Source organism: Pseudorasbora parva, chromosome 4 (genome assembly GCF_024679245.1).
Source record: "Pseudorasbora parva isolate DD20220531a chromosome 4, ASM2467924v1, whole genome shotgun sequence".
Taxonomy (NCBI): Eukaryota; Metazoa; Chordata; class Actinopteri; order Cypriniformes; family Gobionidae; genus Pseudorasbora; species Pseudorasbora parva.
Genome location: NC_090175.1, coordinates 33,464,729 through 33,491,642, shown reverse-complemented (window position 1 = coordinate 33,491,642; position 26,914 = coordinate 33,464,729). Strand labels below are relative to the sequence as shown.

At 36.7% G+C, this 26,914-nt stretch overlaps 1 protein-coding gene and 1 pseudogene across 6 annotated transcripts in view; both read right to left on the bottom strand.

The window, feature by feature from the left end:
* Window positions 1-26,914, bottom strand: part of snapc3 (small nuclear RNA activating complex, polypeptide 3) — a 90,484-nt gene that overhangs the window by 11,426 nt on the left and 52,144 nt on the right. For 4 of the 6 annotated variants that reach the window (XR_010904764.1, XR_010904762.1, XR_010904763.1 and 1 more), the window contains exons 7-9: window positions 15,484-15,642; window positions 11,457-11,564; window positions 8,446-8,606 (exon numbers count right to left, since the gene is read on the bottom strand). Coding sequence is in view for 2 of the 6 variants with exons in the window: in XM_067441593.1 (XP_067297694.1) it covers window positions 8,459-8,606; window positions 11,457-11,564; window positions 15,484-15,642 (415 nt within the window). In the remaining 4 variants the exon portion in view is untranslated. Of the gene's footprint in view, window positions 1-8,249; window positions 8,607-11,456; window positions 11,565-15,483; window positions 15,643-26,914 lie in introns of those variants that run through there. The other 2 variants (XM_067441592.1, XR_010904765.1) reach the window with 2 other exon arrangements.
* On the bottom strand, window positions 21,589-25,875 carry LOC137073683 (uncharacterized; annotated as a pseudogene).

The following is a 26,914-nucleotide window of genomic DNA, read 5'->3' as shown; positions in this document are numbered from 1 at the left end:
ACACTTTCGGGTAGGTTTAGTGTGGGTGTACGTTAAAAACACAACGTAACAAAACATGTCAGATTCACGCAATCTGTTCTGGAAAAAAATAAGCTTTTAGCGCCACCCAGTGGACATTTCACTTTGAAACTGTCGCAATATGTACGTATTGGTACATATTTTGTGGTTTGCATAAACGTTGCCATAGGTACTGATGGATCAGGCTAAAAACGAAACAAATTGAATAGCCTAATGTGACATCTTGCATTTATACACATATCCGGACAGACAACAGTCTACATTTAAAAATGGGACTCTATTTCTAAGAATGCATATACTTATAAAAATATAAGAACAAAGTATGTTTTAAAAAGAGCTGTGGTTAGCCCAGCACACCATTAATTTACACTGTTTAACCATTAAACACACACACACACACACACACACACACACACACACACACACACACACACACACACACACACACACACACACACACATACACACACACACATATATATATATATATACACACATATATATATATATATATATATATATATATATATATATATATATATATATATATATATATATATATATATATATATATGTATATGTGTATATATATATATGGAGGTGTGTGAAAGCTCTCTAAGTAGTCTGAAATTCAGGGTTTTTGGATCTTATCAATCAGATTGAAAGTAACTAGTAACTAAGTACTTGAGTAGTTTTTTCATCTAATACTTTTTTACTCTTACTCAAGTAACTATTACGATTGTTACTTTTACTTTTACTTGAGTAAATATTTCCGGAAGTACTTGTACTTTTACTTGAGTAAAGATTTTGGCTACTCTACCCACCTCTGCCGGAGACACACTGCAAGCGTGGCGTTTCTGTTGCGTGTCAGCCGCGGGGCGGCTGCCTGACGTTTTCTCTGTCTTTGCACACCAGAAGCGTGTCTGACGCGGCGCTGCTGCTGGTATTGATGTACGGGGAAGCCCTACACTCTAAAAAATAATTCAGTGGCTTAGTAAATATCACAGTAATAATTAACTTTATTAACTTAATAAAATCTCTCAATATCATTTACTTGATGGTTTTAGTTAAACATACCAAAATAATTGACTAAAAATCCAACAGTTAATTTTGTCTAAAATGTATAGTTATATTTAAGTTTTTTTCACTAAAACAATTTAGTATTCAAATAACCAATTATTTATTTTAAATACAATTAATACATTTGTGAAATTTATTTCAAAATATTTGAGAATGGAGAATTAAACCGATCTGTTTCAAGAACCACAAATATTACTTAATTAAAATTAAGATTATTAATATTTAACACACACTGAAGAAATTGAGTAAGTTTACTCGATTAAAACAATGCACCCCTCCCCCACCCTCTGAAGCAGACAGCTCCACGGTTGAGTGAGGGCTGATATTTGAATTCTCCTCAGTCACCAGAGCAGTTTCTTCTTCTCAGCGTCGCAGAATTGCGGCATTTCATCCGTGAAATTCAGGTTTGTATGTTTTGTTTTATCTATATAATCATTACTGTGCTTAAAGGCATTTTATTTAATTCAAAACAACATACAGGGACAGTGTGAGTCACCTTAAAGCTACACTGTGTAACTTTTTTAGTTTATTCTTAGCTAAAATCACTTAGTTCTTTCAAAAATATATGTGCTCATTAATGTATATTTACTTCTTTCAAGTAATAATGCATTCTCGTAATTTTATAATATACCATTGAAAATACATACGTGTTGAGGGTTCGGATGGCAGTCGCCATGTTGCTCCTCCATCTTGAAAGTACATTTGCCAAAGAGGGACATACCCGTAAATTCAAGCTTCGCCTTTCGCGTTTTTACACTCGATGGCACTGTGTCGAATGTGAAGAGGGGGATTGCTTGAGGCTGCTATATGATGATGGAGGATCACTCTTAAGCCCCTTTCACACGTAGGACCCGCAATATTCCCGGAACATTGCCGGGTCGCCTTCTGTGTGAAAGCAACCACGTCCCGGAATTGATTACCGAATTCGACCCGGGTTGGGGACCTAGTAATATTGCGGGATATGTATCAGAGTCGCCAAGGAAGCGGAAAAGACAATTAAGACGGCAAAGCAACGGGCAAATCAACAAGACAAAGTAAATATTGGAGTGGCCTTTCCAAGATGGAAAGAGCTCATGAGGAGCAACGATTTTAAAAAGAACGCCGACGTTGCCTGCTTTCTTCTCGACAGGTAATATTAATTCAGCCTATTTGTGTATATTGGAAGTTTTATTGTTGCTTGGCTAACATTAATTGTATCATGGTGTGCTGTGCATAACACTAGAACGACGTCTAGGAAAATTTTCCTCACGTCAATGATGAAAAAGTATTGTTTACCTTATAACATAAATCTGTGTTCTATGACGGATAACATGAGATTAATATTTTAATTGCATTATAATTAGTTTGCCTTACGCTAGTGATGTCGTACAATATACAGAATAACGATAGCACTGATAAAAGTTCCTTTACTAAGATTAGCTTGCATTCGTCTGTGAACCTGATAGATGATGTTAGCAATGAAATGGTAAAAAAAAAATAACGAAAACGTAAAACTATTATTCATTTTACATAGATTAAATTGATCATAGATCATTTGGCAAATTAAATAACTGCAAATTATAATAGTTTTCAAAAATTACCTCATCACTTGAAGCAACACTCACCGAAGAGGTCGAACTGGAAGCCATGACTAAATCGGCCACCGTAGGAGTTGAAACGAAATCGAAATTGAGAGGAACAGAAACTATTATTCACTGGATGGTCATATACCTTTTCACCACTAGATGGGGGAAAATATCACACAGTGTAGCTTTAAGTTAACGTGTGGCGTTGGTCTTTGAAACGCCTGCTGTGTTGCTCAAAACACACAACTTTATTCGTAAAGATAATGAATATAATGAACTTGGATGATAAAATCTTATTAACTGGGCACTGTTTGTTTATTGTCAGGTTATGGAGTCTGTCGCCTCGCAGCATCTTTCAGCTACAAATGAAAAGCAGGACAGCGGTCTCAGGTTCAAAGTCCACCCGCAGACCGCTAACATTAGTCCATTTCAGGCTCGAGAAACAGCGCTGATACGGTGAAAATGGGATAACAGACCGGTTGATTTCACTTGAATTACTTTTAAATGTTTAATTTTTACTTCTAAAATGTTTGTTACATGAGTTTAAATGTTTTAAAATAACTGTTATTCTTTACATGTCAAAACAGTAACATATGCTGTAACGTTATTGCTGTACTCGTCGACAATAAAGGCCATGTCATGTATAAGTGTGTTTGTGTGGGCTGTGGAGTATTTTACAAAGGTTTAGAGGAAATTAAAGTTATACTATACAAGTTAATAATACTCATAAATAAAAACAGTTCATATTAGTCATAAATATTGTTTTTTAAAATGCTTTTTACCCAATTTTCTCTACTCAATTGAATTTGTTAATGTAACAAATGCAGTTACTTAGATCTACTTAATTTTTTTACTTACTGTGGTGTGACAGGCAGCGGGGCGAGGGACCGCGAGAGCGGGCCGGTGATTAATGTTAACGAGTGCCAGTTGCGTGGCACACCGGTCTCGTCTCGCGGCCATGTGACGGGAGCATAAAAGGAGGAACGATGGCAGCGGAAGACGAGAGAGGACCAGGCCTGGAATTTTATGTTACGTTTTGTTTATGTGTTTTATTTTGTGTGTGTTTGCGGGCAGTCGTCCGTGAGGGGCTGTCCGCGGTTTTACTTTCATTTTGTTTATTTATTTTGAATAAATGCTGTTAAACGTTCGCCGGTTCCCGCCTCCTTCCTTCCCATGAACGAACTTCATTACACTTACATTTACTCAGTTCTTATGGTGTCTATAATTGATTTCACTGCTTTAAAATTTACTCAATTTTTTTTAGTGTAAAAATGTTTCACCAAAAAATTGAGTAAATCATAGTATTAGTTTTTAGAGTGATACTTCAGGTTAAATATAAATATATTGCCTATTGATACAGCAAAGACAACGTCGCCAGTAGCCTATTGACCACATACAGGGAGTGCAGAATTATTAGGCAAATGAGTATTTTGACCACATCATCCTCGTTATGCATGTTGTCTTACTTCAAGCTGTATAGGCTGGAAAGCCTACTACCAATTAAGCATAGTAGGTGCAGAGGTGGGTAGAGTAGCCAAAATCTTTACTCAAGTAAAAGTACAAGTACTTCCGGAAATATTTACTCAAGTAAAAGTAAAAGTAACAATCGTAATAGTTACTTGAGTAAGAGTAAAAAAGTATTAGATGAAAAAACTACTCAAGTACTTAGTTACTAGTTACTTTCAATCTGATTGATAAGATCCAAAAACCCTGAATTTCAGACTACTTAGAGAGCTTTCACACACCTCCATATATATATATACACATATACATATATATATATATATATATATATATATATATATATATATATATATATATATATATATGTGTGTATATATATATATATATGTGTGTGTGTGTATGTGTGTGTGTGTGTGTGTGTGTGTGTGTGTGTGTGTGTGTGTGTGTGTGTGTGTGTGTGTGTGTGTGTGTGTGTTTAATGGTTAAACAGTGTAAATTAATGGTGTGCTGGGCTAACCACAGCTCTTTTTAAAACATACTTTGTTCTTATATTTTTATAAGTATATGCATTCTTAGAAATAGAGTCCCATTTTTAAATGTAGACTGTTGTCTGTCCGGATATGTGTATAAATGCAAGATGTCACATTAGGCTATTCAATTTGTTTCGTTTTTAGCCTGATCCATCAGTACCTATGGCAACGTTTATGCAAACCACAAAATATGTACCAATACGTACATATTGCGACAGTTTCAAAGTGAAATGTCCACTGGGTGGCGCTAAAAGCTTATTTTTTTCCAGAACAGATTGCGTGAATCTGACATGTTTTGTTACGTTGTGTTTTTAACGTACACCCACACTAAACCTACCCGAAAGTGTTAACAAAAGCAAATGTGACAAAAATAAAATTGTGTCCATGTATTTTTAGCTTGTGTTTAGAACTCGTCTTTGAGCTCTTTTATCATGACTCGTTCTTCATGGGGTTCGTTCTCAAGCTTTTCGCATTGCAAATACAAATCTGTATCAGCTGAGCTATCGAGCAAATCTGGTGAATCAGAAAAGCAGAACATTGAGCTGTGACGCAAAATTCAAAATGTTTTAGTTTACAAACCATAGACTAAAAAAATGCAGTTTTTCTGCCTATAGTGTTCATTTCTGTTGGAATTTCTGCAGTGTGTATTGGTACGTATTTTGTGGTTTGCAAAAACATTGCCACAGGTACATTTTGCCAATGAGGTTGCTCGTTTTATGAGAAAAAAAAGATATGTAAATGTGCAGATGTGAACGTTTGTTTGTGGACGTGTGTTCGGAGGATTCAAACGATTTGTCAATGCTTGCACAAGAGCGCATATGAGGAAAACACTCGGACAGTGTGTGAAATAGTATTACAATAAAGGAAAAGTGCCCATAGTTACCAAATTACCATTAATAGTGTTCAAATATAGGCATCATTGTTACACTTACCACTGCTTTCTCAGGTTGGAGCTGGAATTATGCTGAGATGTCAGTTCATATTGGTGCACACAGCATGCATTAAATTATGAAACTGTTCTTTTTGACATCTTGGACTGAAAACAGGCTGAACTTGAGGCCACGTACGGGTGATCTGCCGCTCACACACATCTCCCTCTGCTTCGGCCATCATCTTCTGACTAAACGCGCGCTAATTTTATGCGGGTGATGCGTATCCACCTCTCGCAAAGCAGCCTCTCCAACGTTTCGCGAGACTTGCGAACAAGTCATAACTTATTTTAAAATATATAATTAATTATCACCATTGACAGTAGCGGAGGAACGCCACCGAATGTAACGAAGTAAAAGTACAGTTTTTTCACAAGAAATGTACTTGAGTAAAAGTAAAAGTACCCATTTTTAAATATACTCTAAAAGTACAAGTTACCCAAAAAATGTACTCAAGTAAATGTAACGAAGTAAATGTAATTCGTTACTACCCACCTCTGAGTAGGTGATGTGCATCTCTGTAATGAGAAGGGGTGTGGTCTAATGACATCAACACCCTATATCAGGTGTGCATAATTATTAGGCAACTTCCTTTCCTTTGGCAAAATGGGTCAAAAGAAGGACTTGACAGGCTCAGAAAAGTCAAAAATAGTGAGATATATTGCAGAGGGATGCAGCAGTCTTAAAATAGCCAAGCTTCTGAAGCGTGATCATCGAACAATCAAGCGTTTCATTCAAAATAGTCAACAGGGTCGCAAGAATCGTGTGGAAAAACCAAGGCGCAAAATAACTGCCCGTGAACTGAGAAAAGTCAAGCGTGCAGCTGCCAAGATGCCACTTGCCACCAGTTTGGCCATATTTCAAAGCTGCAACATCACTGGAGTGCCCAAAAGCACAAGGTGTGCAATACTCAGAGACATGGCCAAGGTAAGAAAGGCAGAAAGTCGACCACCACTGAACAAGACACACAAGCTGAAACGTCAAGACTGGGCCAAGCAATATCTCAAGACTGATTTTTCTAAGGTTTTATGGACTGATGAAATGAGAGTGAGTCTTGATGGGCCAGATGGATGGGCCCGTGGCTGGATTGGTAAAGAGCAGAGAGCTCCAGTCCGACTCAGACGCCAGCAAGGTGGAGGTGGAGTACTGGTTTGGGCTGGTATCATCAAAGATGAGCTTGTGGGGCCTTTTCGGGTTGAGGATGGAGTCAAGCTCAACTCCCAGTCCTACTGCCAGTTTCTGGAAGACACCTTCTTCAAGCAGTGGTACAGGAAGAAGTCTGCATCCTTCAAGAAAAACATGATTTTCATGCAGGACAATGCTCCATCACACATAATCTAATGATATGGCCTCCTTGTTCACCTGATCTGAACCCCATTGAGAACCTGTGGTCCATCATCAAATGTGCGATTTACAAGGAGGGAAAACAGTACACCTCTCTGAACAGTGTCTGGGAGGCTGTGGTTGCTGCTGCACGCAATGTTGATGGTGAACAGATCAAAACACTGACAGAATCCATGGATGGCAGGCTTTTGAGTGTCCTTGCAAAGAAAGGTGGCTATATTAGTCACTGATTTGTTTTTGTTTGGTTTTTGAATGTCAGAAATGTATATTTGTGAATGTTGAGATGTTATATTGGTTTCACTGGTAAAAATAAATAATTGAAATGGGTATAAATTTGTTTTTTGTTAAGTTGCCTAATAATCATGCACAGTAATAGTCACCTGCACACACAGATATCCCCCTAAAATAGCTAAAACTAAAAACTAAAACTTCCAAAAATATTCATCTTTGATATTAATGAGTTTGTGTTCATTGAGAACATGGTTGTTGTTCAATAATAAAATTAATCCTCAAAAATACAACTTGCCTAATAATTCTGCACTCCCTGTATCTATGGTATTGAAGGCAAAATAGGCTACAGAACGAATCGTTCTGTATTGACAGGTTTAATATTTTAAAATCAATAATTATGTTGTTTTTTATTATTACAATTAGGCCTATATCTGCATTTATGTTAACCCACAGTTTTTCAAACATGAAAATGTAATTTATAAAGTATATTTATAAATATGTATTCGTGTCAAACTGACATATAAACCTCTTTTTCTATTCTATTTTGCCTGGAAATGCTTCCAACACGCATGTCGCGTGAAAAATAGGCGTCTCTTCTATTCGAAGCATGCACCCGCGCATGTCACGTAGGCAGTGTGCAAGGTCTAACCGTTTAACATGGGAGCAAAAATAAAAACGGACACGCCACACAGCCGAGATGCTCACGGCACGCTTGCAGTGTGTCCCCGGCCAAACAAATACTACATTTTAGTTAACGTGATTTCTGTGCTATAGTCTTACCTACAAATGCTTATTTAGGTTGGATGTCAAGTCCTTTAATAAAGAAAGTGTTTTTGTGGCTGGAAGAGATAGTTTGCACTGTACAACCATGTTTCCATTTTCCTTGTTGAAAACAAAATATTAATCTTTATTAATAACCCCATTTATTAATCACGTATCCTTCGGCCACTTCCACTGTAGTGACTAGTGTAATTGTTCACATGGTTTTTTCTTTGTGTGTGGAAGACCATTTTGGCCAACTAATTTTGGCCTGATTAAAAAAAAAAAAAAAATTATTTAAAAAAAGCACAGAAAGTTTGCCACATTTCAGTTAAAATATTTATTGAGGTAGCTATTGATTTGCAGAATACAAAACAATTTTTGAAACCAGATTTTTCATTCAGAAAAAAAGTGGTGAATATATGAAAAATATACCAATACATTTATAAACAATATAATGTGCTATAATACCACTGAAATATATTTTTTAATTGTATTGTCTGAATACTGTACAGTAGAACATACTTTTGGTTTGAGATCAATTAAATGTGCCTGGATCAACATAGGCATAGGCCAGGAAGTCTCCTAGTTTGTTCCCTTTATCGTCATAGTGAAACATTCGAAAGCACTGGTCACAAAACAGGCAGGGGTCCGTCGGGGCAAGAGCATCACTGATTGTTATCCACCTGCAAGCCATGCAAAGATAAAACAACTTCTTTTAATAACAAAATAACTATTAAGATTAATACATTTTAAATACTCAAATTCAGAAAATAATTACTAACTTTCGAATGGGTTTTTATAATAGCGTTTTTCAAGGTAGATCCTAGCATTTTGAGGGCTCTATTCAGATTTTTAACCCCCAAAACTTTCACCTAACCACCCCACATTCCCCAAAGTAGACATCCTACATTGCAACTTTATTGTAAAATATTACCAAATTGTCATGCACGTTTCAAGATAAATATGAAGATATACAGTCTTGTTCAAAATAATAGCAGTACAATGTGACTAACCAGAATAATCAAGGTTTTTAGTATATTTTTTATTGCTACGTGGCAAACAAGTTACCAGTAGGTTCAGTAGATTGTTAGAAAACAAACAAGACCCAGCATTCATGATATGCACGCTCTTAAGGCTGTGCAATTGGGCAATTAGTTGAAAGGGGTGTGTTTAAAAAAATAGCAGTGTCTACCTTTGACTGTACAAACTCAAAACTATTTTGTACAAACATGTTTTTTTTTCTGGGATTTAGCAATCCTGTGAATCACTAAACTAATATTTAGTTGTATGACCACAGTTTTTTAAAACTGCTTGACATCTGTGTGGCATGGAGTCAACCAACTTGTGGCACCTCTCAGCTGTTATTCCACTCCATGATTCTTTAACAACATTCCACAATTCATTCACATTTCTTGGTTTTGCTTCAGAAACAGCATTTTTGATATCACCCCACAAGTTCTCAATTGGATTAAGGTCTGGAGATTGGGCTGGCCACTCCATAACATTAATTTTGTTGGTTTGGAACCAAGACTTTGCCCGTTTACTAGTGTGTTTTGGGTCATTGTCTTGTTGAAACAACCGTTTCAAGGGCATGTCCTCTTCAGCATAGGGCAACATGACCTCTTCAAGTATTTTAACATATGCAAACTGATCCATGATCCCTGGTATGCGATAAATAGGCCCAACACCATAGTAGGAGAAGCATGCCCATATCATGATGCTTGCACCTCCATGCTTCACTGTCTTCACTGTGTACTGTGGCTTGAATTCAGAGTTTGGGGGTCGTCTCACAAACTGCCTGTGGCCCTTGGACCCAAAAAGAACAATTTTACTCTCATCAGTCCACAAAATGTTCCTCCATTTCTCTTTAGGCCAGTTGATGTGTTCTTTGGCAAATTGTAACCTCTTCTGCACATGCCTTTTTTTTAACAGAGGGACTTTGCGGGGGATTCTTGAAAATAGATTAGCTTCACACAGACGTCTTCTAACTGTCACAGTACTTACAGGTAACTCCAGACTGTCTTTGATCATCCTGGAGGTGATCATTGGCTGAGCCTTTGCCATTCTGGTTATTCTTCTATCCATTTTGATGGTTGTCTTCCGTTTTCTCCCACGTCTCTCTGGTTTTGCTCTCCATTTTAAGGCATTGGAGATCATTTTAGCTGAACAGCCTATCATTTTTTGCACCTCTTTATAGGTTTTCCCCTCTCTAATCAACTTTTTAATCAAAGTACGCTGTTCTTCTGAACAATGTCTTGAACGACCCATTTTCCTCAGCTTTCAAATGCATGTTCAACAAGTGTTGGCTTCATCCTTAAATAGGGGCCACCTGATTCACACCTGTTTCTTCACAAAATTGATGACCTCAGTGATTGAATGCCACACTGCTATTTTTTTGAACACACCCCTTTCAACTAATTCAACTAATTGCCCAATTGCACAGCCTTAAGAGCGTGCATATCATGAATGCTGGGTCTCATTTGTTTTCTGAGAATCTACTGAACCTACTGGTAACTTGTTTGCCACGTAGCAATAAAAAATATATACGAAAAACCTTGATTATTCTGGTTAGTCACATTGTACTGCTATTATTTTGAACAAGACTGTACTTGATCATACTTTAGATTTTTTAAAAGGAGTTTAAACCATTGCTTTCAAAGAAATGTATCAAAAATATATTCTGAGTGGCTGTTTTAAAAAATTAGTTAGATACTAATAGCCTACTGTTTGACTTCCTTTCTGAGTGACAAGCATTTTTAGAAATAGAAAGTTTTGCTTGCACTGCTTTGTGTACAGGGTTAACAGTGGTAATAGCTTTCAGCCTGCCTGCTGATTTTGTTCAGTACAATGTGAAAATTAAATTTGTAGCTGCTTACATTGCTTATTAAGTAGGAGAGGTTCTGGTGATTTTCAAATTTCTGAGAGTAAAATAAGGTCTGTTACCAAGTGTCCCCAACAATATTAAGTGTTGGGAACCACAATATATATATAAGTGTTGGGATATCACAATAATGTTCATGTTACTGTGTGGGCACTTCTTATTAATGTGAATAATTCCTTATTACGGATTTAGATTTTTACAATGCATTTTACCATGATAAAAAGCTTCAGCAATTATCGTTTTTGTTTTGAAAATGTGATACTGTTACATGCCTATCTGTTACTAAATCTTAATGAGACCATCCTTCTTTTTTCTACAAAAACCTAAAAAAATCAGTTCTGAAACACTTATGCACTTTAAAAACGTAACTTGGTAATAGGTTGTTACAGTACTGCAATAGATGTCAAAGCACACAAACTCACATCCTTTTGGTAGTTGTTGTCCTTATCTAACAAATTTATAAAAGCACAAGTTTAAAAGTTCACATTTGAGGTACAACTATGTGTGACGATGAAATAACACACCTTTGAATATGAAAGTGTTAGCAACAAAACATTAGTAATAGATGTGAAAACTACTATTTTAAAAACCCTTTTCTGGATGGCCTAAAAATTGAAAACATGACTGAACAGCTCTATAAGTTACTGTTTACCTGCTGATATAGAGATGACACACAGAACACTTCCGAGTCACGACTCTATGCTTGTGAGTGATGAGCGGGTAGAGCTTCATGTCCAAACAGTCATCCTGATGGACCAGTCTATCATCATAAATAAATAAAAATGAACCACTGTTCACACACTATTAAATCATTGACTATTACTTTCCAAAATCTGTTAACTTTTTACGTCAATAGCAACTTATAATGTAACAAGATAAAACAAAAAAAAAGTTTGTCAAGACAAACTTTGATGTTGGTTTGAGAATGCCTGACCCAAAAGTTTGTAGAAGTTTTATTTTGTTCCTAGCGGAGCTCGGGACAAAACTTTTTTTTTTTTTTTTAGAAGTTATACATTTCTATCTGGGCAGCAGTAGCACTTTGTGTATTTTATTTTTATAATAATAATAAAAAATAAAATAAAACTGAGTATCCTATTATTTATTTAGGTCAAAAGTATCTACAAGTTCTCAAAAAATAGTCAAGACTATCTGTATCAAATGATTAATTACAATGTTAGTACATAGTAGTTAAGGCCACCTAATATAAAGTGGGTCCCTTACATTAAATGTGTAATGTCATGGATCCATTGCTACAATTTGTGTCATGTATTTTGGAATCAGTAACCAACTGCATTTTATAAGTAGCACAGTAGATAGCCATATATGTGACTAATAAAATATACTGTGGTTCAGGGTTTTCCTTAAAGTGTGGACCATTTTTATATTTTGCTTTAAAAAACTATCTACTAAAACAAACAAATGTTTACAATAATCAAACTGCTCTCATTATAAGCAGACAGATATTTTACAAGGGTGTTTTAGAATGTTGTTTTTTTTAGCACAGTGGTAGCATGCTGTGGTCGCTCTCAAATGGTTTGGGCATGGAACCCACATTTTCCAATGATCATTAAACGGTGACCCAGTTTCCTAGGAATTTGATACACATGTACCAACCACTTTATTTAATACATAATAAATAAGAATGACAATAAAAATATGACTAATACTGATGAATAAACTGTATAAAGAAAGGCTATTAAATAGTAGTCCCAAAGAAGTTTTTGGTAATATACATAAAGTTAGTAAGCCACTAAAGTAATTTAAAATACATATCTTTACAGTGATATTTTATAGTCACTACGTTTACATGGAGAACAATACTCTGATATTATTCTGATTAAGACAATACTCTGATTAAGAGGCTACCATGTAAACAGCAATTTCTAATGACCTTAATCCGAATAAAATCATAATCGAACTAAATGCAAATCGGATTAAGACATGTGGAGTATGCCTATTTTAGTCGCATAAAGGTGTGTACATGTCTGTAATGCTCTCCGATAATCTAACTATAAACGTTGTCGGAGATATTGCCGCATTTTGTGACAGGACACACAACGTTACGCACACCAGCCAAGTGCAGAGGGGATGGCTTTGGGGGTCAAGCCCCTGAATTTTTTTAAAATTAATCAAAAGTGCCCCTCTCAACAATAATAAAACAAAATTTGAATTATAATTAAAGGTGCACTATGCAACTTTCCGTCTACTTGAAGGCGCCTATTCAAAACTAAGGCGTAGTTTGATGACGCCAAGTTTGAGCATAGCATCTTGTGATATATGGTCTTCACTTCACAGCCGGTGGAAAATAGGACACGGGCAGAAATCATGTTCATGGATGCGGTTATTAATGTTACTGTAGTATGAAGCAGAGCAAGACCGAGTGTTGTGGAGCTGAGCACGGCCGCTGGAGCGATTGTTACACAAACACCAGCTTCGCGAACACCGGGTCTTTTATTATGACGGGACGGCCCAGTCACGCTCACTATTTCCGCTTTTCCGGTCATGGGTATAAGGTAAAGCAGCTCTGCTTATCATATTAGATACATTTAAGTGTGTTTAAAATGATGTTATGACGTTACTCTGTTGTTCACTTGGCGCTGATGTGACATGTTCACACTGCTAAGAGAAAATCGCTTCTGCCCAATAAAACCGAGGGTAACGCAGATATTTCGCAATTGACAGGCGACTCCCTCAAACGCGGTGCTGACATGTCCCGGGTTCTTGTTTAAAATAGCAATTTTTTCACAATTTACAAATAGTTGGAAACATTTGGGATATTGTAAGTACTCAACTGAACAAAAAATATAACACTGGCATAGTGGTTTTTGGATATTTTACTGCAAAAATACTACATAGTGCACCTTTAATATAACAATGTGTACAAAACAGTAACAAATGGTGGAAAAGTCCCGTTAATCTTTAACATATCTGTCAAAAAATGCCGATATGTCATTTTCTATGGGTGGCGTGTGTCAGAATGCTTAACTGTTCATTCTGAACACTGCGTCCTCTGTATTTTTTTCTTGTTGTTGTAATAATTATGCTCATTGGAAAAGAAAAATACAATAATTGTGTATCTGTAATCGAAGATGTAAACCAGATGGGTCATTCAGTGAATGCCTGTGGCTCGACAGCAGGAAAAACAATCCAAACAATCACGATTTTATAAACCTTTTTCATCATTACTCAAAGCTATCATTCTAAAAGTAGGCTGTCAAGAAGAGGAAAGAGGACACTTTTGAAGAGTTGTCTCTTTAAAAAAACTGAAAGATGATACATAATATTACAAAAATAAAATAACGTAAATGTATATAAAACATTATAAAAAACAAGTGATTTTTATACTTTTTAATGTAAAGTAACACTGTCCAACAGCAACACCTGCAGGTGAAGTTACAGCGGGTTTCCTAAGCCCATTAAATTTTAACATACCTGCCAAAGTTATGCTGTGATTGGACGCCGGACAGCGTAGCATGGCATGGGGACGCAATGACGTGCCATTAATCAATCTATGTTCTATAACATGTAAAATGAAAAAAAAAATGAACGGAGTATTCTAAAAGCAACTCATGTAAACACCTTAATCAGAATAGTCTTATTCAGAATAAGGTCAATAATTAGATTACTGCCATCCATGTAAACGTAGTCAGTGATAATGCAGTGGAAATTAATGAAACAATCCACTCTCTACAACATTGTTTTAGCTGTACAGCAGCTCTAGAAGAAAGTCACTGTCCAGCTTAAAGCTGCAGTCCGTAACTTTTTGCAATCTAGTGGTTAATAAACAGAACTGCATGCATCTTGCAGAAGAACATTGCAGCCGGAGCTACTCTGTTTATTTCTATGGCGGATCACGCAGGGACTGTGCTCCTCTGCTGCGGTACCTACCAGTCTGGCCTGAAATAGTCCCAATATAAATACTTATTATAAGTGTACCATAATGATTCAGGGTAAGACAAAAACATGGCTTGGAAAATGGATTTATGTTGTACAAATCTTGAACACAAAAAAAGTTAAGGACAGCAGCTTTAAGTTGGTGAAAATGAGAAAACAAGTTTTGAAACCAGAGTTTAGGTGCTAAATAGGAAAAGGATCTAGGGTTCACAAAATGTCTAAAATATGTTTACCATGATCCATTTCTAAATAATATAAAGATTATAAACTAGTTATAAGTATACGGTAATTCAGCAATTTATCTAAAAAAAAATCTTGTCGCCACTGGTCTGCAAAGAATTCAGTGGTAGGCAAGGCCTCAAAGGCTCCATCTCTTGGATCCTTCATTGGACGGAAAACAAAAGATGCATTTGGAGGAGCCTTTAAAATGGGACAACCTTCATCGTGCCGCTGTGATGCGATTGGCCTCCGAAGAATGCAGCCACCGAATTGGGGCGCGTAATGGAAATAATTTTATGATAATATAACCTTTTTGGTGAGTATAATGTAATACATGTATGCAAAATACAATGTAATTCTTTTTAAACATTATGAGCATAATATCACGGTTTGAGAAAATTACTACATTATGTGCAGTTACTACAATATGCTTTGTAAATACATTATGAGTTGCTACAACACCAATTTCCAATTCATTTTGAAGTAGAACAAAATCTTTAAGAAGCTTTGGAGAAAGATTTGTATTAAGTCTTGGAAAAATAAGCATATAATGAAAAAGGGCTGACCTGATGTCAGTGAGGATAACAACATGCTCACAATCGCCCTGGTGAGTGTACAAATATGGAAACCCAACTTTCATCTTCAGGTCATAGAAAGACGTGTCCTCCATCTTGGCAGTCTTGAAATCTGGGAAGTCTCTGGTTCTGGCCCATTCTTGTGTAGTCCTTCGGCAAGTACAAATGTTTTAAGTCAGCAAAATCCATACCTATTTTTTTTATTTTATTTTTAATCCTTTCTACCTGCTATTGTCAAAAAGACAAAACAACTGTGGTTAGGGCTGCATGCTTACTTGAAATTAAATTGGGGCACATAAGTCTTTCATCATTAGCTCACAAAAAGATGTAATTCTTTACCAGTTGGTAAATTGTGGTAAGTTGAAATTGTGGTATCAGTGAATTTAAACAATGGCTAAGTGGCTAAACGCATCTCGTTGTCATGTAAAGGCCCTGTTCATGTTGGACGGACATTTTAATTGCATTTTGTGTCTGTTAAGAGGCACAAAGACACCCTTTAAGTTATGCCCCCAAAGCTGCCGTTTTAGCTGAGTCGGGGCTCTGGGCTTTAACTGTAATATCTTCGTGTTGCAAGCACCAATCCGGTTCAGTTTTTTTTTTCTTCTATAGACTGTACTCACAAAGACATAATGATCAAGATAAACTTAAAAATTCGCCGGAGTTGTCCTTTAAAGTGGTCACAGTTTTACCCCTCATCTTAAGAAGCCCTTAAGAATCCACTAGCTCCATCAGTTCTAAAAAACTTCCGGCCTATCTCTGTCTTGCCGGTCTTGTCTAAGTTACTAGAGAGACAACTGTGCTGAACCAACTCCAACACTTTCTGTCACATAATCTATGAGGTATGAGGTATCTATGAGGTCTTCCAGTCTGGATTTAGACCTGCTCACAGCACTGAGTCCACCCTTCTGAGAGTATTAAATTATATTTATCTCTCCACTGACTCTGGAGATACGTTGGTTCTTGTTCTTTTAGATCTAGGCCACTTTTGATATCATTGACCATCATACTCTTTTATCAAGACTAGTCTTGGGTGCGTCTAAAAGCTTCTGTTCAGACCTGGTTTCAGTCATACCTGTCTGAAAGGAAGTTTTTAGTTAAGATGGGTAATTTCTCTAGTACTGTGGCACCTCTGACCTGTGGTCTTCCTCAGGGCTCTATTTTAACTCCCTCCCTTTTCGCTCTCTACATGCTACCTCTGGGTGATATTTTAAGGAAACATGGTGTATCATTTCATTTCTATGCGGAAGATACCCAAATGTATATTCCGATTTAAAGAAACAATTCTATAGATTTAAATTCTCTTCTACTATGCTTAGAGGAGGTAAAATCATGGCTACTCAAAAACTTCCCTTTTCTAAATGAAGACAAGACGGAGGGAACCTAGGTGTTCTAGTTGATCAGCATTTAAAATTTGACAAACAAATTTAATCCGTAATCAGTTCAAGTTTCTACCAGATTTGTCTATTGTCTAAAATCAAAGGTTTTCTCAAATTGCTCGTTTACAGTTAATCCAAAATGCTGCGGCTAGACTTATTCATAAGTGTAACAAATATGACCACATTTCGCCAGTTCTGAAATCTCTACACTGGCTGCTGGTTCGACAGAGAATTGATTTTAAAATTCTTATGTTTGTTTTTAAATCTCTGCATAACTTAGCTCCTGGCTATCTCTCTGGTCTTGTTAATCCATACATTCTATCCAGAAACTTAAGGTCGACAGACCAGGCTCTGCTGGTAGTCCATCATGTTAGACTCAAGCGCAGAGGGGAGCACGCATTTGCAGTGGCAGGGCGACTCTTGAACAACCTGCCCTTAGAGATTAGAATGGCTAATACCCTGTCAGTTTTTAAGTCTCTGTTAAAAACGTTCTTGTTTTCTCAAGCTTTTTGACTGCTTTGCACTGTCTGTTGTGATGTTATCGCTTCATACTTTGAATTTATCACTTCCATCTTACCATTTGATATTGAGTTTGTTACCACTTTGCCTTTTTTGCTGTATTATGTTATCACCTAAATTTGTTCTGTATTTATCCATCTTGTCCTTTCCTAGTCTGCTATTGTTCTGCCAATGCTGTTTTTCTTTTTTTGAGTTTGTTATTCCTTAACTTTTTCTGTTTTGTTTCTTTCTTTTTTTGTTTCTTTTTCTCAAACACTATATATTGTGTTTATGGTCTTCATGTTTAATCTGTTAATGCAAATCTTTCCATGAAAGACGTGTTTAGCGCTCAGTAGTGCTACTGCTAGTCCATTCTATTTTTGGTTAAAAAATTTTTTGGAATGATTCTAATGATTATAGTCACAGGTTGCCTGCATAAACAGGTAACCCTGTAGTTTTTGTAGTAACCCTGTAAGCATCATCATTGCAATACTAACATTTCTAATTTTGTTTAATATTTTTTAGGGCTGACAAACGATTAAAATATTTAATCGCAATTAATCACATATTGTCATGAGCTAACTTGCGATTAATCACAATTTAATCGCATATATTTATCAGTTGTAAATATACCTTAAATTAATATATTTCAAGTTTTTAATACTCTAATCAACATGGGTATGGACAAATGTGTATGCTTTTTGCAAATGTATGTTTATTATTAGTGAACCATACTCAGAGCATGAAGACTAGACATGTATCAAAAGGTCATAGATGGTCAATGATTTCTCTTATTCTAAAAATTAAAATAAAGGGAGTTTTTACACTGGCAGTTTAGCTCATAACAGGGCACAATTTGTATGAAACACTGGTAATGTGAAACCTGAGAGCGCACCAGTACCACACCATACCTGGAGGAGGTCCATATTCCACGAGTACGAATATAGTGTAGCCCTCAAGAGATGTGCGTTCCCTTCTCTGCACTTTCAGAGTAATGTTATTGTTAATCCTTTTCTTTCCCTATTAATGTTTGCTGCTGCATGCTGATCTCAATGGATGTGTCTCAATCAACTTCCTAGTTCAGTTATCAGGGCACTGATCAGGGAGTCAGCTCATTGACTTATGTCCTAATCAGTGGCCTGACTAGTGAACTAGGGAGCGGATTGAGACGCACCCAATTTCTCCAACTACAGGCCATGGATCAAAAATGCGCGCTGCGTTAATCGTGTTAATAAAATTTGCGTCATTAAAATTTATTTGTTTAACGCATTCATTTTGACAGCCCTAATATTTTTATTTAGCATAACAATTAGAGAGAAGAGTATAGGCAAATTTAAGCCAAATTGTATTTATTTAGGACCGTCATAAAAATACCCGTTTTATTATCCCCCCTCAACTCAAACAAATGTATGACCGTTTTGGGTCTTTGTGTGTTGTCGAAGTGAAAAGGTTCAAATAATGTTCAAAATTGATGTCCTTGGAATAACAGTGACGTATAAGATCAGGGGGATTTTTATTTTTTTTTAAAACAAAAATTGTTTTTCACATACAATTGAAGTTTGAAAACTTTTAATATTAAAAACGATGTACGCCGTTAAATACAAGGGCATAGCATTTACACATTTCAACACGTTATCAGGAAAATGTAAAAAAACCATTTTTTCTTTTACATACAACTTTGTAAAAACTCAATGTTCAATCATTTAAAATGTTTTTCAGAAATAAAAAAACAAACAGTTAAAGAATATCGTTGACGTACGTCCAGATACCGTGCCGGATTTGCACATAGATGTACAGATATGGCCCTGGCCGACGAAATATAGACGTGATCTGCACGTCATGCGGACATCTGTTTGTTGGGACGGATAGACAAAAGGATAAAATGTTTTTTTCTAAAACACCATTTCAAACAAGTATAGCATGAAACATCAAAAGAAAAGGGGGTTAAAAATCCCATCAGACGAATAATGTTAATTTGTTGCACATTAAAATTTAGTGTCAAAGTTTTCTTTAGAAAAACATTTATCTAACGAGTTGTGCAAACGCGTCCTCTTTCCTCAATGACGAAAACAGACTGATCTCTGGGGACCATGCGTCAAGCCACCTCCTGGTCTCTGCCCCTAATACTTTACCTCAATGGAGAACAGCGTTTAAAAATAAATAGATAAATGCTAAACAGTTTTTCACATTACAATTTACTGTAATTTTTTATTTAGTTTAGACAAAACAATTGTTTCTTATGCAGGCTGAAGCAAAACACAACCTCTCTCCTGATGACTAATCGCTAAGTCTGGGTCTAACATTTTCCCTCAATGCATAAGAAAACACTCAGTCCATGTAGAGGTGAATATTTAAATAATGGTAAAATAGTTAAACACAAATAACTTAAAATAATGATTGTTTACAAAATAATATTAGTTAAGGTGCCCTAGAATGAAAAATCGAATTAACCTTGCCATAGTGAAATAATAAGAGTTCAGTACATGGACATCACATACTGTGAGTCTCAAACACCATTGCCTCCTCCTTCATATGTAAATCCCGTGAATGAAAAACACCACAGAAAAATAAGTGATTCTCAACATAATGCCAACCGTGACGCAAGCATTGGGGATCATTTATATGCAATCGCCCCAACATTTGCATCTGTCCAAACATGTGCATAGTCGGGCAGAACTGAATCATCAAATCATCGGGACTGCAGGTATACAAGCGACAATTGAGGATAGCAAAAACGGCAGATCATGGACATGCGTCATGTTCCAGGCTGTGCAGTAGAAGTGAGGACTTTTATACCCTTCCCACAGATAAAAATGTCAAAAGTCATGGTTGATGTTTATAATCGGACACCACAACAATTTAATTCAAGATTGTTCGTTTGTTCGACCTATTTCAAGCAAGCTTCGCTCAGCGTCTTAAGTGGCAATTACAACTGTATTCCTGCAAGCAGTAAGTAGCGATTTTATTTACTTAAACAATTTCTGATTAAATTGAAATTTTCTTAGAGAGACAGCATTGTCTAGATAACGCAAGATGCTAGTACAGTAACAATAGAAAACACCAAGTACCATACAAAACTAAACAGTGTGTCTAATGACAAAGGTTAATATTATTTTGTATTACAAAATACGACTGTAGATACGTTGCTTACAGATCGTTCCCTCGATCCGTCTAGCAAACATCACCTTTTCCACCAAGTTAAAACGATAGTCATTTGACAAGGCTATTCATTTTGTAAAAATAAATATATATTTATATTTTTGAGAACTTAAGTATGATGTTTCTGCATGCTTGTATTTCAGAGTACATCACAGTCACTGCGTAGCCTACATTGTGACTAATGTTATATAAACATGCAATATCGAAAAAAAAAAGAGTCATCACTGGTTTTGTCAGAGGGAAGGAAGAGCGTTCATGCGTGCGGTTGCCAGATTTCAGTAATTTAAATCCCCCAATCAGAGCTTTTCTGTGAAAAGAACACGTATACTATCCACTAACCATAAGCTCTCTCTCACGTGCAGATGATCTTAAAACACCAATAAACAAGTAGGCTGCATTTTATCAATCTCCATTTGAGATGTTCTGCTTAAAGTTTCATTCAGTCGGTCTGGGTTCTGTCAGGACGGTCAGGACTCACGAGCCGCTTTGCTAACAGCTGAAATGTTACATGTGTGTGAAAAACTTTCTTCAAATGCATGTAGTCAATAAAAACTTTCTATACATAAAAACATATGACAAATGTATGGGGATTTTTTAAAAATAAAAACCACTGAATCCAGTGTTTAATCTCAAAACCTTGTTTCACAATTGTAAATTGTATTTACCATTTCAGAAACACATTTTACTTTATCACATTTTACACATTTTTGCTTCAGCCTACGTAAGAAACAATTGTTTTTGCCTAAACTAAATAAAAATCTTACAGTAAATTGTAATGTGAAAAACGTAATATTTGTTTTGCATCTATTTATTTATTTTTAAACACTGTTCTCCATTGAGGTGAAGTGTTAGGGGCTGAGACCAGGAGCCGGCTTAACACACGCTCCCCAGAGTTTTCGTCATCGAGGAGAGTACGGAATTACCTTTGTCTCAATAAAACTGAACGAAACTATATAAAACTGAATTAAACTTTTTCAAAAACTATCAAAAATATGCCATTACAAAAGAAAAACACATTGAAAATGTAAAACAATTATCTCAGTCGCACAAATGTAACAGAATATTCAGTATGCTTCATTCTTTGTTAATGTTTTTCAAAGATTTGTTTTCGCAAATCGTGGATTGTGAATGCATTGCCAAAGATTTTGCTTACGTTTCTCAGTTTTTCGTTTGCTGTTTTGACACAAACCTCTCGTGGGGGCGGGCTTAACAGTGATCTACTCTGATTGGATAAAGAGCTTTTGATGGACAGGTCCTCTCTGACCTGCGCATATTGGAATGATCTTGCGGTGCTTTGTATTAGTTTGTAAAGATGAGCTCTCAGGAGAGACATTTCCCCTCACCGCGCTCGCCCTGCATACAACTCTGGCAGTCACAACAAACATCAGTTTTACGATGGCCCTTGAATACACCGCTTTATTGAGGATGACGTGCTGGTGAGGCAAATTCAGAGGAGACATCAATTGACACAGTCTAAGCAGACACTCCAGGATGAGCTGGTCATGTCCAGGCGCAGGTCCACCATCCGATCCAGACACGGCCTGGATCCGGCCAACTGCAGTAAACCTCGGGATAAACAGAGAGACTAACAATAGTGTAGATGCCACTCTTTTTATGATGTAACGAGTACATCAGGTGTTATGGGAAGTGTTACCGGTTCCGGCTGACCTAGTTAATGCAGCCTAACAATCAGTCAATTGATTTGAATAATGAAAGTTAAAAATGTTCTATGTGTATGCCATAGTAAAGAGATGCGATTTTAGTCTTGATTTAAACTGACAGAGTGTGTCCGCCCCCCAAACAATGCTAGGAAGACTGTTCCAGAGTTTAGGTGCTAAATAGGAAAAGGATCGACCGCCTGCAGTTGATTTAGATATTCTAGGTATTATCAACTGGCCAAAGTTTTGAGATCACAATAGACGTGATGGAGTATAATGTGTTAATGTGTTACTTCCTGGTTCTAGTAAGAACTCGAGCTGCTGGGTTTTGGACTAGCTGGAGTTTGTTTATTAGGCGAGCAGGGCAACCACCCAGTAGAGCATTACAATAATCTAGCCTTGAGCTCATAAATGCATGTACAGCAATTTGCATTGAAAGCATGTGCCGTAATTTAGATATGTTTTTAAGATGGTAGAATGCAGTTTAACAGATGCTAGAAACATGGCTTTCAAATGAAAGATTGGTATCAAAGAGCACACCCAGGTTCCTCACTGACAACGAGGGCTTGACAGAGCAGTCATCAAGTGTTAGACAGTATTCTAGGTTACTACTTTTGGAGCTTTTCTGTCCAATAATTAAAAATGCAGTTTTATCTGAATTAAGTTTCAGGAAATTACTATTCATCCATTTTTTTTTTATATCAGCTATGCATTCTGTTAATCTTGTGAATTGGTACGTTTCGTCAGGTCGTGAAGAAATATAGAGCTGAGTATCGTCAGCATAACAATGAAAACTAACGCCATGCTTCCTAATGATATCTCCCAGTGGTAGCATATACAGGGTGAAAAGCAACGGTCCTAACACTGAGCCTTGCGGTACTCCATACTGAACTTGTGATCGGTGTGACATCTCTTCATTTACTGCTACAAACTGATAACGGTCAGATAAGTATGACTTAAACCATGCCAATGCAGTTCCACTAATGCCAACATAATTTTCGAGTCCATTCAAAAGAATATTGTGATTGATAGTATCGAATGCAGCGCTAAGATCGAGTAACACTAATAGAGAGATACAACCACAATCAGATGATAAGAGTAAATCATTTGTAACTCTGATGAGAGCAGTCTCAGTACTATGATATGGTCTAAATCCTGACTGGAAATCCTCACATATACCATTTCTTTCTAATAAGGAACATAATTGTGAAGACACAGCCTTTTTTTAGTATTTTTGACAGAAACGGTAGATTCGAGATTGGCCTGTAATTGACTAATTCTTTAGGATCAAGTTGTGTTTTTTTAATAAGTGGTTTAATTATAGCCAACTTAAAAGTTTTTGGTACATATCCTATTATCAAGGATGAATTAATGATATTAAGCAGAAGATCTATGACCTCTGAAAGCATCTCTTTTAATAGCCTAGTCGGTATAGGGTCAAGCATACATGTTGATTTTGATGATTTAACGATAAGTTTAGCCAATTCTTCTCCTCCTATAGTAGTGAATGAGTGTAATTTTTCCTCAGTGATACTACAATGTTCTGTCTGAAGTGATACAGTAGTAGACGGCTGCATGGTTATAATTTTATTCCTAATATTATCAATCTTACTAGTAAAGAAGTTCATAAAGTCAGTAATGCTCTGTTGTTTACAAACGTCAGAAGTTGAAGCTTTATTCTTTGTTAATTTAGCCACTGTATCGAATAAATACCTAGGGTTGTCTTTGTTTTCTTCTAAAAGAGTTGAGAAATAAGCAGATCTAGCAGTTTTTATGGCCTTTCTGTATGCAATCATCTTCTCTTTACACAAATTGCGAAAAACTTCCAGTTTTGTTTTCTTCCAGCTGCGCTCCATTTTTCTGGCTGCTGTTTTAAGGGCCTGAGTGTGCTCGTTGTACCACGGCGTTGGATTATTTGCTTTGATCTTCTTTAAGCGCCGGGGAGCAACTATGTCTAAAGTGCTAGTAAAGAGAGAGTCAATAGTTTCTGTTGCAACATCAAGTTCCTGATGAGGAAGATTATGCACAAAGCAATCTTTAGTCGCAGCGGTTATAGTTCTGCCATATTTGAAGCGAGGGGATGGCTTTGCAGCCTTAGCTAAATTAAGTATACATGATATTAGGTAGTGATCTGAGATGTCATCACTCTGCTGCAGAATTTTAACTGTATCAACATTTACTCCATGTGACATTATTAGATCTAAAGTATGATTAAGGCGATGAGTGGGTCCCGATACGTGTTGTCTAACTCCAATAGAGTTTAAAATGTCTTTAAATGCCAATCCCAATGCGTCTTTTTCATTGTCTACATGGATATTAAAATCACCAGCAATTAGTACTTTATCTGCAGCCAGTACTAACTCTAATAGAAAACCAGCAAATTCTTTGATAAAGTTTGCATTGTGCCCTGGTGGCCTGTTTACAGTAGCAAACACAAATGTCAAACGGGATTTATCATTTACACTACACAACATTACATAAAGCACCAAAACTTCAAAGGAATTATATTTGAAACTAGACTTCTGAGTAATACTGAAGATATTATTATAAATTACAGCAACACCTCCCCCTTTACCTTTCAGGCGTGGCTCGTGTTTATAACAATAATCTTGGGGAGTGGACTCATTTAAAGTAATGTAGTCATCAGGTTTTAGCCAGGTTTCTGTCAAACACTAGGTTATGGTCTATAATCATATCATTAACAATAAGCGCTTTTGGCAAAAGGGATCGAATATTCAGCAACCCGAGCTTTATCAAATGTTCACTAGTATTATATCTGTTGTTTATTTATTATTGGACATCAATTAAATATTTACTGTTGAATGGTTTTGATGTTTTTTTGTATTTACTAGTTTGGGGAACAGACAGTCTCTATGTGATAATATCTAGGTGAAAGCGTCTCTATGTGGTGGGATTTAGCTGACTCTGGTGAGGTGAGACAGCTAGCAGACGGTTGGTGTAGCCAGTTTGTCTGCTTCCTGACCTGGGCCCCAGTGAGTCAAGGTTTAGCTCTAAGACTATGTGCCAAATTACTAGAGAGAAGAGCAGCACCAACCCAGGAGGGATGAATGCTGTCTATCTTCAACAGGTCAGGTCTGCCCCAAAAACTTTTCCAATTATCTATGAACCCTATGTTATTTTGCGGACACCACTTAGACAACCAGCCATTGAGTGATGATTATCTTTTAACAGGGAGGGGGCTAGATAAACAGACTGCCGTTGACATCGTACTTGTGAGTTTACACACCTCTTTAATGTTAATTTTGGTGATCTCCGACTGGCGAAGTCGAACATCATTAGTGCCGACGTGAATAATAATCTTAGAGAACTTACAATTAGCTTCAGCCAGCACGTTTAAATTTGCTTTGATGTCAGGCGCTCTGGCTCCTGGTAAAAATGTGACTATAGTGGCTGGTGTCTATTTTCACGTTCCGTGTAATAAAATCGCCAATAACTAGGGCACTTTCAACAGGATCCTCAGTGGGTGCGTCACTGAGTGGGGAGAACCTGTTTGATGTTCTAATCGGAATGGAAGAGTGTTTTTTTGATCCGCGACTATGCCGTCTCACAGTCACCCAGCCCTGCTGCGCGGGCTCAGCCGGAACCAAACAATGAGTGTTCACTAAGCTAGTCTCATCCAAAGCAGTATCTAAAGCTGTTACATTCTCACCAGGGTTTCCGTTGTCCGGTAATTACTGGACATTGGCCGGGAAAAAAATTAAATATCCGACAAAATGAAATCTTTTCGGTCAAATTGTCAGATTAAAACTGCCTCTAATCGATACCGTAAGCCTGCGACGTGATGCCCTCGCTGTCATGACAGCGCTCCGTGGCTATGGAGGATTGCAATTCTCAGAACTAGACATACATCAGAACTAGAGCGTAGATCGGCTAAAAAAAAATAAAGCCCAACCCTACTCGAGCCCATGCACCCGAGAGACCGACACCCTGCCCGTGTAAGTATCGAGAACGAGCCTGTAATGACTAATTAGCGGAGCGGAGCCGGTGTGATCAGCTCAATAATCCGCAGGCGCGCGCCCCGCCGGTAAAATGATGTTCGTTCAAATCCAGCTCAGACATGACATAAATCTGTAGCTTACTATACTTGTTGTAGCCATTAAACAATGTTTTTATTTCTTCATATTTACGTTTAAATATTATAATATTATTTTTAGATTTCATCTGATTATGATAGGCTATAAGTGCAAAGATGCAAGTGGGTCAGAAATGATTTTGGTGGTTATATTTAGTTTAATATTAAGTTTTGTTTTGTAAAAAGCCTTTCTTTCGTTTTGTACAAATTGTCTCTTAATTTTAATAAAGGTTTCTTCGGTTAATTGCATGTATTTAATAAATAAGAAATAAATAAGTAGACTAGGTCGCGGAAGCCATCGCTTTCATTGCTCATGAACTGAAGCGCATCTCAAATAAACTGAAACTCAGCAGGCTTGCCTCACATACATGAGGAATATGTAGCCTAATATGTGTAGAAACGAAAAGATTTAAGCACATAGTGCAGTGTTCAGAACTCACACGGTAAACAACCAGTTTGATACGGATGATCACGGCGATGGGCATAAGCGGGATGTTAAAGTTTAAGGGATTTTTTTTTTTTTTTTACCTTCTACTGAATATGATCGGGTGCAAGCACATTTTAAACAGGTAGCACTTATTCACACACGTAATTTTGCATTCAAAAACATCTTGTAGTGCTTACCTGCTTATAGTTAT